This window comes from Colletotrichum higginsianum, chromosome 2 (assembly GCF_001672515.1).
Source record: "Colletotrichum higginsianum IMI 349063 chromosome 2, whole genome shotgun sequence".
Taxonomy (NCBI): Eukaryota; Fungi; Ascomycota; class Sordariomycetes; order Glomerellales; family Glomerellaceae; genus Colletotrichum; species Colletotrichum higginsianum.
Window position 1 is genome coordinate 1,039,457 of NC_030955.1, and position 14,768 is coordinate 1,054,224.

A 14,768-nucleotide genomic window follows, 5' to 3' on the forward strand; every position below is an offset into this window, starting at 1 on the left:
CCACAAGCCCCCCTTCCCTCTCCCCACACTTGCGTCTTCCTCTCTGTCACCCTCATCCATCAGTCAAAGTACAAAGAGAAGAGAGGGCCCCCGGACATTATCGTCTCTTGAGACCGTCATCACATCAGCCCCATTCCATCACATACTACGTTTTACCCTCTGGTATACCAGTCATCCATCAAGGAACGATACATACATCAGCAGATCTCTGCCGTGTTCCGCACATCAGCTCATCACCCGCACTTACATACGCATACACACGCCTTCCCCCTCTCGGCCTCGCCTTTTCTACGGCCCCTCCGCCTACAAGGCCCTGCGCGAGCCCACACCAAGCTCGCCCATCCTTCGGGATCCGGCGATTCGACTGATTTCGGTGCTTGTCATTCCTGAGAAGCCCATATTTCCCGCCCTGGAAGGAGAGGAAAAAAAGAGAACGTCACACCACCTCTTCTATTTTGCGGTTCATCCGCCCCCCCTCACCACACCCCTCCCCCTCCCTTTCTTCTCCCGCCCCCCTGTCTAAGGTCACCTCGCACATCTTAGCCAAGGTTCAAAAGGAGGACGGCATCCGAACACCCCAGCAGATTCAGCTCTCTGTTTCCCCCATTGAAATCCGGGGAAGAAGCGCCACACACACACACACACTTACATACACGCATACACACCGCATCCAATCATGCCCCACCGCGTAGCAAACTTCCTGCGCAACTCGACCGAGAACTTCAGCGTCTCCGCCATTGCAAACCTCAAGACCATCCGCCACCAGTCATCACAAAGTCAGCAACACAACAAGCACAGCAACTCCAACTCCAACTCCAACGGAAACATCCAGGACCAGGGCCTGTTGCGCAGGCTGCCCCTCGACCGCCACTCATCCTACTCCTCCGATGACGGCGAGCACATCCCCTACCACAACATGTTCGCCGCCGAGCCCGTCGAGCACCTGAAGGAGAGGGAGAAGAAGCACCACCACCACCGCCTCTCGCTGCCCTTTGGCCGCTCCAGCAAGGACGCGCACGACAACTCGCACGCCAGCCTCGACTGGAAGATCGAGAGCCCGCCCATCGTCTTCTTTGGCGACGCCGAGACGTCGACCGGCGCCCTCGTGTCGGGCCAGATGCGCCTCGACGTCAAGGACGAGCAGCTGCAGGTCGAGGGCTTCGAGGCCCGGCTCAACATCCACGTCCAGCACAAGCGGCCCTTTGCGAACCACTGCCACGACTGCGCCAACCAGTACACCGAGCTCAAGCGCTGGACGTTCCTCACGCACCCGACGACGCTCAAGAAGGGCGTCCACCAGTTCCCCTTCTCCATCCTGCTCGACGGCCACCTGCCGGCTTCCATGGACACGCCCATCACCTCCATCGCCTACGAGTTCAAGGCCGAGGCGACGCTTGTCAAGGGCACGCCCGGCTCGCAGACGCCCATCCGCTTCGAGCAGAACTTTGACGTCAAGCGCTCGCTGCTCCAGCCCGAGTTCCCGCACCACTCGGTCCGCGTCTTCCCGCCCACCAACATCAAGGCCAGCGCCCACTACAACCAGGTCATCCACCCGGCCGGCACGCACAACGTCTCGTTCCGCCTCGACGGCCTCACGAACGCCAACACCACCAACAAGACGGTCGAGTTCTGGAAGCTGAAGAAGGTCACCTGGAAGCTCGAGGAGACCATCAAGACCGTCGCCCCGGCCTGCGACCGCCACGCGCCCGCCGGCACCCAGAGCAACCAGCAGAAGGGCGTCCCGCGCACCGAGACGCGCGTGCTCGGCGAGAAGTACATGCACGACGGCTGGAAGTCGGACTACACCAACACCGATGGCCACGTCGAGTTCGAGTTCGACTACGGCGTCGTCGCCTCCAAGCACAGCCACGGCCCGCGCTACGCCTGCGACATGAAGTCGCTCGACGGCACCGAGGTCACCCACGCCCTCATGATCGAGATGGTCGTCTCCAAGGAGTGGGCGCCCGTCGGCAAGCCGCACCTCGCCACCCAGACCGGCACCGGCCGCATCCTGCGCATGCACTACCACGTTATGCTCACCGAGTGCCCCGGCCTCGGCGTCAGCTGGGACAACGAGGCGCCCCCCGTCTACCAGGACGTCCCGCCCTCGCCGCCCGCCTACCCGGACGAGGCGCCGCCCCCCATCGACTACATGAGCCTCGAGCACCTCGACGGACAGGCGCACAACGGTACGGCGCACAGCAGGGAGGGTTCCATCACATCGCCATAAAAACAGACGCAAGAAATAATGAAAGAGAAAGGAAAATATGGGACGAAGCATAATTCGATATATATACAACAACTAATCATCGACAAAGGGGGATTTGGAATGGGAAAGGAAACAAAAAGTTTTTGATTTTTTTCGGAAGGGGATGAGATGGACTATTTTTTTCTTTCTTTCTCTTTGTGGAATTACGCGCATTATACCCCCTGGTTCACGAACCAGGCGCCTATCCTGTTCATTTTGTTTGTTTTTTGACATGTTTTTACTATTGAAGACTTAATGTCTCAATCCGTTTTGCTATACTCTTTTTTTTTGGAAATCCCCACGTTTTATGAATCGAACATGAAGAAGGACAACACGTGGTTTATTTGCATTGCAAGGCGTTGATGCTGGAGAAACTGGAATGCGAGAGAGAGAAAGAGAGAGAGAGAGAGAGAGAGAGAGAGAGAGAGAGAGAGAGAGAGAGAGAGAGAGACTCGGAAATGAGCTGACGGATGGATGATGGTGATGATCAACCGCCACTTCCCGTCGCATTGGCTTCTCAGTAGCTAGCTCGTCAACTAAAGACGCGAAATTCTAAGCGCAGAGAATACTATTCAAGACATACAACTTCAAACTCCCTCCTTTTTCCGTTTGCGTCCATGTTCCCAGACTCCTACTTTACACACACACTCGAATTCGCTCGACAAAGCCAGCCGTGAGCGGTAGACTGGACGGCATGTCTGACCTCCGTTCCAAAGCGCCTCCGTTGGGAAGCGCATCAACTGCAGAACGCGAATCGTGATGCATGATGGGGCCGATGGAGACAAGAAAAGAAAAAAACACTCCCAAACGTCGGACATTGCCCCTCTAGGCGCGGGATGGCATGTGAATTCCTGACTCGAGAGGCCCCTACATGGTAGGTAGTTGGGCTAGAGGAGAGGGTACTTTGCCTCGGCGTACCTTGCGGCTCATACCACGTTGCAAGCGGTACCCTACCCGGGCGGCAAACAAGCATGTTGGGAAAGTTTTTTTTTTCATTTTATTAATTACTATTTTACCTTGGGCTCTTGTATCCTTGGGACGGGAAAGTCCCGAAGTGTCAAACGGTTCGTGGGTTCCGAAAAGGCTAAGAAGTTGATCTTAGCCAACGATTACATGATGAAAACTCCCCGATTCGGGGGGGGGAGGGTGCTTGGAGAAGTTGGAGACTTTTATTCTTGCCCAATGTCCAGGGGGGCAGAGGACTCTCAAAGGTCTGGAACGTCCATGTCGGCGGCGGATACATATGGGGTCTTGGGTTTGAGCTTCCGGCGGACCTCCAAGTGGGCATGTCATCTAGGGAGATTTGGGGCCGGTTGACTACAAAGTTGAGAGGTGAAAAGCGTGGGCTGTGATGAGATTTGACTTATTGAGAACGAGGCGCTGGCGACAACAAGATGGCTGGAGCGGATTGCTCGACGGCAAAGCCATGCCTTCCTTACCTTCCTTACCTTGGTATGTCTTCCCGCCGCGTCACCGACTGCGTCCCATAGTAGCAGCAACAGTGCTACGCTCTCGAGCTAGCTGGTGCCATGGATCTCGAGCCGAGACGAGGCCGAGATTCCTCACGATAGTGCACGGCGTGTAAGCCGCAAGCGCAGGTAGGCGGTGGACGGGCATCTGTGCGTCGCTGCAAGCCGGTGTGCCAGCGGCGCAAGTGTGCGTGACCGGCCCGGTCTACGTCGCGGTTCCAGCCGCCAACGACGCAGATGCATCCCGCCTTCGGATGACGTTCCGGAAGGGCTCCGCGTAGGGGGTAGTTAGGTAAGGGAATCGGGGGGGGGGGGATGACCGAGCATGGCTGGGTTGGGCTCTCTTTTCCTGAGTCACGTCAGACTGAAGTCATGCCAGGGGCCGTGTCAGTGTGATCTGGAACGCCGGCGGCGCCTGGGTAAGGATCGCACAACACCAAGAACGGGGACAGTGGCCCGGCCAGGGCCTGCATCGGAGCCGGCCGTTTTGGATGCTTCTCGCCATCCTGCAGGTCTTCCCCCCCCTTCCCTCTCACACGGTTGAATCGAGAGAAACTGGATTCAGGGTCGGTGTCTGCCGGCTCTTGGGGGGGTGTGGCGGGCTGTAAGTTTCTGTTACGTGATGGTATGGGTACGGCGCGCGGTCTCCCGGAGGACGCTCCCGGGGAAGACGGGATGACTTTCTCCAAAAATGTTTCGTGAGTTGGTTGACGAAAAGGTCTAGAATCGGGAATGTCTTTGTCTCGGCTGTTTGCAGTCCTACAGGTACTTCACGTACACGTGTGTAGGCGCTCCGTGTAAGACGGAAGAGCGGAGGCTCCGTCCGCATGGGGTCGGCGTCTCTGCCCCTTGATCGTCCTGCCCTTGGAACTTTCTGGGGTTCAGTGGGTGTCTGCAGAGGGAGAATTTTCTTGAAGAATTTTTCTCTCTTCCTGTTCCTTTTTTTATTTTATTTTTTTACTGGGTTCACCCACACAGATACCCGCTCGGCCCCATCGATGGATCACCGCACGCCCGGTTTTTTTTTTGTTTTGGCCTGAACTGCGGCAACATGCATAGAGGGAAGAGTGCACCCCATGCAGGCACTTCACAAACACAAACAATCCCGGTAACAAATCATTACGTCAGAAACCCCACCGCGAGCAAGCTGGTTTGCTCAAATTTTTGCAATTTTTGCACAGTACGACAAAACAAACCCATCCCAACTCAACTCGAAGCAAACATGGTTGCACTTTCGCAGCTCGCCGTCAACTCCACCAGAGAGATCATCTCTTCTCTCCCACCTGGCCGGCTGGCGCAATGGTAGCGCGTCAGACTTCTATCGTTTCACACGTTGAAATGTAGTTATCTGAAGGCTGCGGGTTCGAGCCCCGCGTTGGTCAATGTTTTGTCTTTTAATGTGAACACTGACAAACATGGGCAATCTTTTTGTACCGGTTTCCATTGTGCTGCTGTATGTACGGAGTATGTTTCCTTCCTTTTCGTGTTTCCTGGAAGATCTCATGATGTATAACTATAGCAGCTTTGCCCGTTCGTCTGCTTTCTAGACCGCCACTATAATCTGCCTCTTGACCTCGTCAGGAGTTTCTCGGTCAAACACTGCGGTCAACCAACCTACTTTCTCGAACACATCCCTCCGGCTGTTGGCTCTAAAATAAAGCGGTAGGTGGAGCCCTTGTACTGCACTTTGCGAAAGTGCGGAAGGAACCAAAACATCTTCCCTGTCTCCGAGAACTGGTTGTCTGTTGTGTGTGGAAACAGTTTTGCACTGAACGGAGAGAATCTCGGTTTCTGGCGTGACCCAGAACCGACTCCCTCTGGATTCTTTTTGTTATGTAGCGACAATGACGGTGCCCTTCAGCTTGACGAAGCCGTTAACTCGCATCTGCCATGCCATTATCCCCGGACCATCGTGGTCTTGGAGTCAGTCCATGACTTGGACATAGAACTTAATGTGACTGTCGTCCGTCAAGTAATACATCTCCACCCGACAACCTACCGACGCCCAGGACCAGGAGGGCGCTCTCTACTTGGCCGCACTCTTAGGTGCCGGCTTCGTAACCACCCAGGCGAGATGGTGTAGTAGCTTCGTTTGTTTGCCATACACCGGCAAGATACACGTCGCCGGAGAGCTCCTGGAACAATTTGATGACCCCCGAGAAAGCGTAGGGCTTGTCTTCAGGAAACGTCAGCTGGCATCGTGAGTAGATGTTCACGAGCCCAACCCACAGGTGTGACACGTCTTTCGACATTTGGTCGTCCCCTACCTTGGATGGTTGGAACAAGCAAACCGGCGCCTTTTACACAATTGTGCAAACGATGGGGAACTCCTTGAGGAAATCCCTCGCAGTTTTCCGTCTTGAAACAATCCTATACCACCTCGTTCTTGGTGAAGATAAGCAGTCGTGGGGGGCCAAGAACTTCTCTTGGAAAACCCAGCCACGCTCGTCTGGCGGACCTCGGCCGAGACATTGTTCATGATATCGAGAGTCTAAGAGCAAGTATCTCTCCAAAGCAAGCGATTCAAATCTCGCATCCACAACGCCCGGAAAGATGTTGAACGCGTCACGGTCATGGAACAAGGCCTCATCCGGATCACTGGCTTCGGACGCTAGCACGTTGCAGTTCGAGTTTGCATATACGTCTCTCGTCCGCGGTGCCTCGACTTTCCAATCCTCGATGACGTCTTGCAGAATACAGAGGCGATCAATCCATATATAGCGAACGCCGAAGTGACGTGCGACAAACCATGTCTCTAAAAGTTCTTGGCAGGGACGCAATCGGCTGGCCGCGGCGAAAGTCTTCACCGGTCGAGGACTACAGCATCAGCTGCTGCATGTTTGAGCCCCAGCGGTAACTCAGAGTCATGTATGGAGGTGATGGCGAGCTTGTCGTGTGAATGTCTTCGGATGTGATTGTGATTCCCCAGCTCGTGCCCTCGAGCGGACCAGTGTCGACAAGACGGGTTGGAAGCCATCCAGGTCGTGTACTGGACATACTGTAGCAATTGTAACGGCCATTGATGCACTCTTTATACCAGGAGAGTGCATTATTTTCCAAGAACCGGTGTTGCCTTCATTCTCGATGACTGAGAAGCTAGTTCTCACGGTTGTGTCTGATCTGTTTCAGCAAACGTTCTCCAAGCAGTGCCAGTAGGTAAGCGTACCGTTCCATCGAAGCAAACCGAACAGATGGTATGTCACAGAATGTCGCAGGCTGCTAGTCGGGGCTCGGAAGAAGACATAAAGGTGAACGGATACGCCTTGTTGTACAGTGTCGTGGTAAAACCGGAAAACCAATAGCATCCACTCATCTGGTTGCATAGCCATCCAGGCCCGAGAGGAGTCCGGGCTGATGTTCCGGATCCGATAGCAGACGAAACACTTGTCGAGGGGCGGCTTGTTGAAATCCCTCAGGGCTCTGGCCGTCTAGCACAACTTCTTTCGTGTCTGACTGGTCATCGGTCTGCTGGAAGGCGTAGGTGAAAACAGGACAAAGCTATGCTGCGGGTCTTGTGGGCATCCGGAGAGCGAACCCTTCGTCCGTTTCAGAGCTCTTATCCATTTACGCGTGTGTGTGTATCTCGCGCAAGGTAATGTCGTTGTTTCCGAGACGCGTTGACATACCCCGCTCCCCAAGGTCCATCAACTGACCGGCTGCCTGTTTGTGACATATATGCAAATGACAACCCGATACACGCCAAGACGGAATAGGTTTTCTTATTGGAGAGATACCAGTTACCGGTTCGTAGACAACGCCCTATCTGTTGGGAAAATTCGCAGCAACCGCAAGATAACGGTTGCTTATGTTAGGGACATGTACTAACTGCTGAAAACACGAATGTCTACCTCCCATCATCGGTGACATCTTGGCGGGACAGAGCTCCTGAGAAGGAATAGGAGGTTGGTCCTTAAAAGGCTGCAGACACTCCGAGTGACCTCTCATGTGATCTTGTACTACTGAAACTGAATTGAACTGATCTTTGCGTCTACCAATTTCATGGAGAAGACGGTGCTTCTACGAAATTCTCCGGCGGATTCAAAGGAACTTTTGTCAGAAGCAGGAATTCCTGCAATTAGCCCACTTCAATAGTAAACATGAAATTGTACGCGTAGTAGTAAGCAATGTGCAAGAAACATGATTACATCGTAGGGCGTACGCCCTTCACAGCAGCGCCCTGGGGCGGCGATTGGTCGGAATATGAATCCCTCCGGAACAGGAGCAAATCGAATCGCGGAGTGTCGGCGATTAGTTAGCAAGCCCCATAATAATATGGAACCCCACTCGGGCCGGGCTCGGGAGTGGGTTTCCGATGCCGAGAGAGAGACAAACGGCTTAGAAATGTCGAATGACTAATCGTCACTTGGCCGGGTGATGATGCAATCATCAATATCACTTTGTGGTCTCTGAATCTGTTTAAAAGAACTATTATCCACCTTCGTAAGTCACAGCAGATATCACATCCGCCAGCTCTAGCTGCACTTGACACGAATCTACATTACACATATTATGAGAACGATCCTACGCCGAACCCCAATCCTCACATCAACTCTCAAAACCGGCATCGGAAACAACCGCGTTCCCCGCATCACCAGCAACAGATCCCTCGCCACAATGACGACCGGCAACTTCCGCTACCTCGACCCGGCGACCCTCGGCGCCGCCGGCAGCAAACCGTGGGCCAAGGTCGACACGGACGTCACCTCCTTCAGCCGCACCGACCGCCGCCGCTCCGTCGCCAACATTCGCGACGCCGGCGAGGCCTTTGGCACCGACGTCTCTGGCTTCGCCGTGTACAACTCCCCCGCCAAGGAGAAGGACTTCACTGACGACGCGGCCGTGCGGGGCGGCTACTACGCCGAGGTCGAGGCCCTGCTGCGCGAGAAGCTGCCCGGCGTGAAGAAGGTCGTCATCTTCGACCACACGATCCGGCGGCGGGAGAAGAACAGCCCCAGGCAGCCGGTGCAGCAGGTGCACGTCGACCAGACGCCCGGCGCCGCGGCTGTGCGCGTGCGGAGGCACGTCTCTGGGGACGAGGCCGAGGAGCTGCTCAAGGGGCGGTATCAGATTATCAACGTGTGGAGGCCGATCGGGCACCCGGCGAGCGATTTCCCCTTGGCCGTGATCGACTGGCGGACGACGGAGCCGAAGGACCTCATCGCCGTCGATCTGCTGTACCCCCAGAGGAAGGATGCGGACGATGATGACAGGGGCAAGGAGGTGCTTCCGGACCCGACCCTGGCGCAGTCGACGGAGGGATATGAAGTGAAGGGTAAGTTGAGCCAATTCACAAAGATGAGCTGTATCTGGACTGTTGCTGATGTTTATTTTGTAGGAGAGACATACTCTGTCGCGCCGAGCGACAAGCACAAGCTCTACTACGCCAAGGATATGACGCCCGACGAGGCCATGTTCATCAAGTGCTTCGACTCGCGGAGCCAGGGACAGCCCGGCGGGAAGCCGGGTCTTGCGGACTACACGCCTCACACCGCGTTCATCGACCCCAACACTCCCGCAGATGCGAAGGGGCGGCAGAGCATCGAGGTCCGCTGCTTGGTTTTCTACGACTAGGGGTGTTATGTGTTCAAAATGAAATTTAGGCGTCACCGTCCCGTAGCTTGCACAGCGTAACGATATTAGATGAAACAAAGGAGAATACATTGGCAAATCCTTCCACTCGTGGCAGTTCAGATTCCGCAGAATTTCTTCGTAGCTCAGTGTGAGGAGGTGTACTTGACTATCTAAAGAATGTGATAAATCATAGGACGTGTAGTTGACAGAGGTGGGTATCTAAGTATGCTCGATACATATGTACAGCGAACGACGTAGTTGCAGGAGCAGCAACAAACAAATTTCACAAAGGTTTGTCCAAAACGAAGGCCCAGGCCAATGTCTACTGAGACTGGTAGACCGCGACGTAGGCGGTTTCCATCATGCTCCCCCAGCCGCCGATGGTAGCGCCGTCCGGGTTTCCGGGCTGCAACACGTTAGCACGAGTACTGGGTTCCCGCCCGGGCGCGACGGTCCTTACGGGAGAGAAAAGCTTACCCAGTTCCCGCCGACGGCGACGTTCAGGATGAAGAACAAGGGGGCGCGGGCCAGCGTGCTCCAGATCCCCTCGCTGCCGACCCTCGCGCCGCTGATCTGGTGGAAGAGCTGCCCGTCGCGGAACCAGGTGATGGTCTCGGCCTGCCAGTTGTTCGGCCGGCGGTCCCACTGGATGCGCCAGTTGTGCCACCCCTGGTCCGGGATGCCGATGGCGCCGCCGATGCCGTTGGGCTCGTTACACGCACCGCCGGGCAGCACGTCGCAGTGCGCCGTGCCGTATCCCGTCAGCTGCCCGTTGACCGTCTCGAGCACGTCGAGCTCGCCGCAGCGCGGCCAGCTGACGCCGCGGCGGATCGAGTCGCCGAGGATCCAGAACGCCGGCCAGATCCCCCTCTTGTTGCCGACGGCGTTGTCGCCGAAGCGGATCTGGCCCTCGGCGAAGGTGAGGCGGCCGGCGGCCGGGGTGAAGGTGTACTTGGACTCGATGCGGCCGGAGGTCCAGCGGCTGGCGGCGTCCCTTTGCGGGACGATCTGGACGGTGCCGCCGCCCGAGATCTGCAGGTTCGAGCGCGAGGTCGTGTAGTCCTGGATCTCGTTGTTGACGCGCAGGTTGGTGATGATGTTCCAGTTGCCCTCGTTGACGCCCGTGCCCGAGGCGCCGGCGAAGTTGTCGAGCCAGAGGCGGGTGAAGCCCGAGTAGTCGGGAGAGTCCCAGGCCTGTGCGGCCGGGAGGAGGAAAATGAGGGAGGGAATGAGGTTCTTTAGGTGCATGGTTGCTGCTGTAGGCTTGATACTAAGCTTCAAGAGCTAAGGAATGTGGTTGTTGTAAGTTATGTAGACCTAGACTGTCTGGGAGGAGAAAGGAGTGTGAACAGAGTTTGCGGTAAGTCAGACTACCCACTTTTCGGCACCCCCCCCATTTCGGCACCCCAAAAATGAAGCTATTCCCATCATACTCGTCGACTTCAATTAATCATTGACTTCTTCTAGATGCAACAACAATACAGCTTTCAGCTTCACTAGGGTATTCAGAGTCGCTGGATTCGGCTGCATCATCCTCTTTTTCCCCAGCCTTAAGTTGCGCCTGCTGGATGTCTTTGATGTTGGCGAACTTAGTGTTAGGATCCAGCTGGACTGCCCTTCTTTTCCTTACTGCAGTATTGGTGACTTGGGCCTGCAGAAGCTCCAGTTTCTGCTGGGTATTTGCCAGCTCATATGCCTGCTCGCTGAAGCCTTTTTTTACCTTCCTGAATAGAAGGCGTTGAGTAAAGGCATCATTCTCCAGCTCTGTGAATAGCTTCAACTGCCCAGCTAGATCCTTCATCTTCCTTGGCGTCGACCATGCCACTGCAGATGACGCAGATACCCATCCTTCAGCTTCCTTGCCTCCAGACTGCCCTTTGCTGACCTGATCAGATGATCCTGATGCTGCTGGTGTTGATGGGAGCAGTAGGGAGCTCATCAGAGGCTTCGCCATAGAGACAGGCCATAACCCTGTCCATTTCCAACCACTTCTAATGTTCTGCATCGTCATACCTGCAGTACGAGCCTTCTGATAACAGCCTATAAAGTTCCTCTTGCCTACAACAGTTGAATCATTCCACTGACCAAGGTATCCAAGCTCCTTCCTATAGGCTGCCTTGACAGGGCTGAAGACTGACTGATCAAGTGGCTGGAGGACATGGGAGGTATGTGGCGGTAAGAACAATAGATGGATGTTGTTTATATAGCATAACCACATAAAGTCAGTCGTTGTATGACTCCCATGTCCATCCATGATCAGCAGCCTGACCTCCTTGCCCTGAGGAAGAGTCTGAGGGATGAAGACCTTCTGCAGCCATTCAACTGCAGTGGCATCTGAAGTCCATCCATTCTCCGTTGCAGTGAATTGCCATCCTTCATAAGGGCCAAGGTCTAGAGGAAACCACTGCTGCTGGACTGCCTTGCCCTTATAGATAACGAGGGGATTCAGAACATGGCCCAGGGCAGAGATGCATTCGATGATGGATACCCATGCCCTTGATCCAGGCTGTTTCTTACGTACAGACTTCGTCTCAGACATGCCCAGCACCAGCCCATTAGATCCCTGGCCCTCAAGGATACCAGTCTCATCCATGTTGTATCTATTAGCTGGTTTGATGCTGGTGATCTCTGGTATGGCGAGTAGTTTGAACCAGTCCCTGATGACCTCAGTAGATGCCCCATTAACACGCCTAGAATCGATAGGGCGACTTCTCTGGACCTTGACTGATGGATTCCTCTTCAAGAAGGCTTGGATCCAGCCTTTTCCTATAGGCTCTGTATCCCCCATGGCATGGAGGATCCTTTCTGCGAATAGCCTCACTTGCAGATGGGTTGGGGCAACACCAAGGGCATGCTGAATGCGAACCCATTCAGCCAGTTTAGCCTCCTGACTAACAGAAAGTCTCTGCAGGTCAGAAAAGGCAATTGACCTTGGTTGAGTGCCCTTAATCCGATAACGTCGGGCACCCACTTATGGGCACCCCCCACATTTGGGCACCCCAAAAATGCCTCAACACCATGACCAGCCTCCTCATTCCTCCCACCTCCAACCATCACAACAATTACAATACTTATCCAAACAACTTCATTTTTTGGGAATACCTTCTTCTATACCTTATGGTCCAATACACTGAAGATGAGGTCCAGCAAGCGATTGAAGCCATCAGCAACGGCATGGCCATAAAGAGGGCAGGCATTGTGTATGGCATTCCAAGATCAACCCTTCAGCATCGACTTAATGGCAAGCAGGCCAGAAAAGCTGCGTTTTCTGACCTTCAGAGGCTTTCCCCTGATCAGGAGCATAAGCTGGCTGAATGGATTCGCATTCAACATGCCCTTGGAGTTGCCCCAACCCATCTGCAAGTGAAGCTATTCGCAGAAAGGATCCTCCATGCTATGGGAGACACAGAGCCCATAGGAAAGGGCTGGGTTTCTGCCTTCATGAGGAGAAATCCTTCAGTCAAGGTTCAGAGAAGTCGCCCTATCGATTCTAGACGTGTTAATGGGGCATCTACTGAGGTCATCAGGGACTGGTTCAAACTCCTTGCCATACCAGAGATCATCAGCATCAAACCAGCCAATAGATACAACATGGATGAGACTGGTATCCTTGAGGGCCAGGGATCTAATGGGCTGGTGCTGGGCATGTCTGAGACGAAGTCTGTCCGCAAGAAACAGCCTGGGTCAAGGGCATGGGTATCTGTTATCGAATGCATCTCTGCCCTGGGCCATGCCCTTGATCCCCTCATTATATATAAGGGCAAGACAGTCCAGCAGCAGTGGTTTCCTCTAGATCTTGGCCCTTATGAAGGATGGCAATTTACTGCAACAGAGAATGGATGGACTACAGACGACACTGCAGTTGAATGGCTGCAGAAGGTCTTCCTCCCTCAGACTGTCCCTCAGACTGCCTCCCAGGGCAAGGAGGGCAAGGATGAGGCTAGACTATTGATTGTTGATGGCCATGGGAGTCACACAACGACGGAATTTATGTGGATATGTTATATTAATAACGTCTACCTCCTATTCCTTCCACCACATACCTCCCATGTCCTCCAGCCACTAGACCAGTCAGTCTTCAGCCCTGTGAAGGTGGCCTATAGGAAGGAGCTTGGATATCTCAGTCACTGGAATGACTCTACTGTTATAGGCAAGAGAAGCTTCCTTGGATGTTATCAAAAGGCTCGTCTGGCAGGCCTGACGATGCAGAACATCAGAAGTGGATGGAAATGGACTGGCCTATGGCCTGTTTCTATAGCAAAGCCCCTTATGAGCAAGTTGCTGCTCCCATCAACACCAAGGGCATCAGATCAGGCCAGCAAAGGGCAGTCTGGAGGCCAGGGAGATAAAGAATGGGCATCTGCGTCATCTGCAGTAGTATGGTCGACGCCAAGGAAGATGAAGGACCTGGCTGGGCAACTGAAGCTATTCACAGAGCTGGACAATGATGTCCATACTCAACGCCTCCTTTTCATGAAGGTGAAAAAAGGCTTCAGCGAGCAGGCCTATGAGCTGGCAACTGCCCAGCATAAGCTGGAGCTCCTGCAGGCCCAAGTCACCAATAATGCAGCAAGGAAAAGAAGGACAGTCCAGATCGACCCAAACACCAAGTTCGCTAATATCAAGGACATCCAGAAGGCTCAAATTGAGGCTGGCGAAAAAGAGGATATCACGGATGAGTCCAGCGAGTCTGATTTACCTAGTGAAGCTGAAAGCTGTATTGTGGTGGCATCTAGAAGAGTGCAATAATTAATTGAAGTCGATGGTTATGATGGAGATGGCTTCATTTTTGGGGTGCCCAAATGTGGGGGGTGCCCATAAGTGGGTGCCCGACGTTACTGAAGTGTTGATCTTGGGATGCCATACACCTGACCAGCCCTCTTAATGGGCATGCCGTTGGTTATTGCGTCAAGGGCCTGATTGACTTCATCTTCGGTATACTGGCCCATAAGGTCGAAAAGAAGCTCTGAGGAAAAAATGAGGTTATTCGCATAAGTATAGAAAATGTTGTTGATGTTGAAAGTTGAGGGGTATGTTCTGGTGATGAGGCATTTGAGGCATTTTTGGGGTGCCGAAATGGGGGGGGTGCCGAAAAGTGGGTAGTCTGACTTAGAGGATCTCGACTAACACACAAACAGCCTCGACGGAGAAGGCTTATAAAGAGAGAAAGAGAGAGAGGCAATGTTCAACTATTGTGAAAGGAGCGGCATGTCTTGAGAAGGCACAAGACCACGATGCGGGTTGTTGTCGGGCTGGCGGGTGGCACGAGGATGGAGGTGAACAGACAGACCATGAGAGCAGAACGGAGAGTGACCATCACGGGGCCCTAGTCCATATATACAGAGAAGTATCGAGATGGGGAGGAAGGGCTTGCAGATGCAACGATAGTTGGCCAAGAGTTTGCCAGACCCAAGCGAGCTTGGAACAACAGCCACCTGCATGTAGAAGCCCAAGCTTGCTAGTCTATGCAAGGTAACTTG

At 54.0% G+C, this 14,768-nt stretch overlaps 4 protein-coding genes across 4 annotated transcripts; 2 read left to right on the plus strand and 2 right to left on the minus strand.

Moving 5' to 3' along the window:
• Window positions 1-676: 676 nt before the first annotated feature.
• CH63R_02063 (LMBR1 domain-containing protein) lies at window positions 677-2,230 on the plus strand (the record flags this gene model as incomplete). Its single annotated transcript, XM_018297038.1, has 1 exon — window positions 677-2,230. One exon carries the CDS (start codon window positions 677-679, stop codon window positions 2,228-2,230), a length of 1,554 nt encoding a protein of 517 aa, XP_018161854.1.
• Window positions 2,231-5,759: 3,529 nt separating this feature from the next.
• On the minus strand, window positions 5,760-5,969 carry CH63R_02064 (Heterokaryon incompatibility protein; the record flags this gene model as incomplete). Its single annotated transcript, XM_018297039.1, has 1 exon — window positions 5,760-5,969. The coding sequence occupies one exon, from the start codon at window positions 5,967-5,969 to the stop codon at window positions 5,760-5,762; it is 210 nt and encodes a 69-aa protein (XP_018161855.1).
• A 2,257-nt stretch (window positions 5,970-8,226) lies between these two features.
• CH63R_02065 (Methyltransferase) lies at window positions 8,227-9,288 on the plus strand (the record flags this gene model as incomplete). The annotated part of the gene is made up of 2 exons (XM_018297040.1): window positions 8,227-8,989; window positions 9,053-9,288. The coding sequence occupies 2 exons, from the start codon at window positions 8,227-8,229 to the stop codon at window positions 9,286-9,288; spliced, it is 999 nt and encodes a 332-aa protein (XP_018161856.1).
• A 322-nt stretch (window positions 9,289-9,610) lies between these two features.
• On the minus strand, window positions 9,611-10,536 carry CH63R_02066 (Glycosyl hydrolase family 16; the record flags this gene model as incomplete). Its single annotated transcript, XM_018297041.1, has 2 exons — window positions 9,611-9,694; window positions 9,766-10,536. 2 exons carry the CDS (start codon window positions 10,534-10,536, stop codon window positions 9,611-9,613), a joined length of 855 nt encoding a protein of 284 aa, XP_018161857.1.
• Between the last annotated feature and the right edge of the window lie 4,232 nt (window positions 10,537-14,768).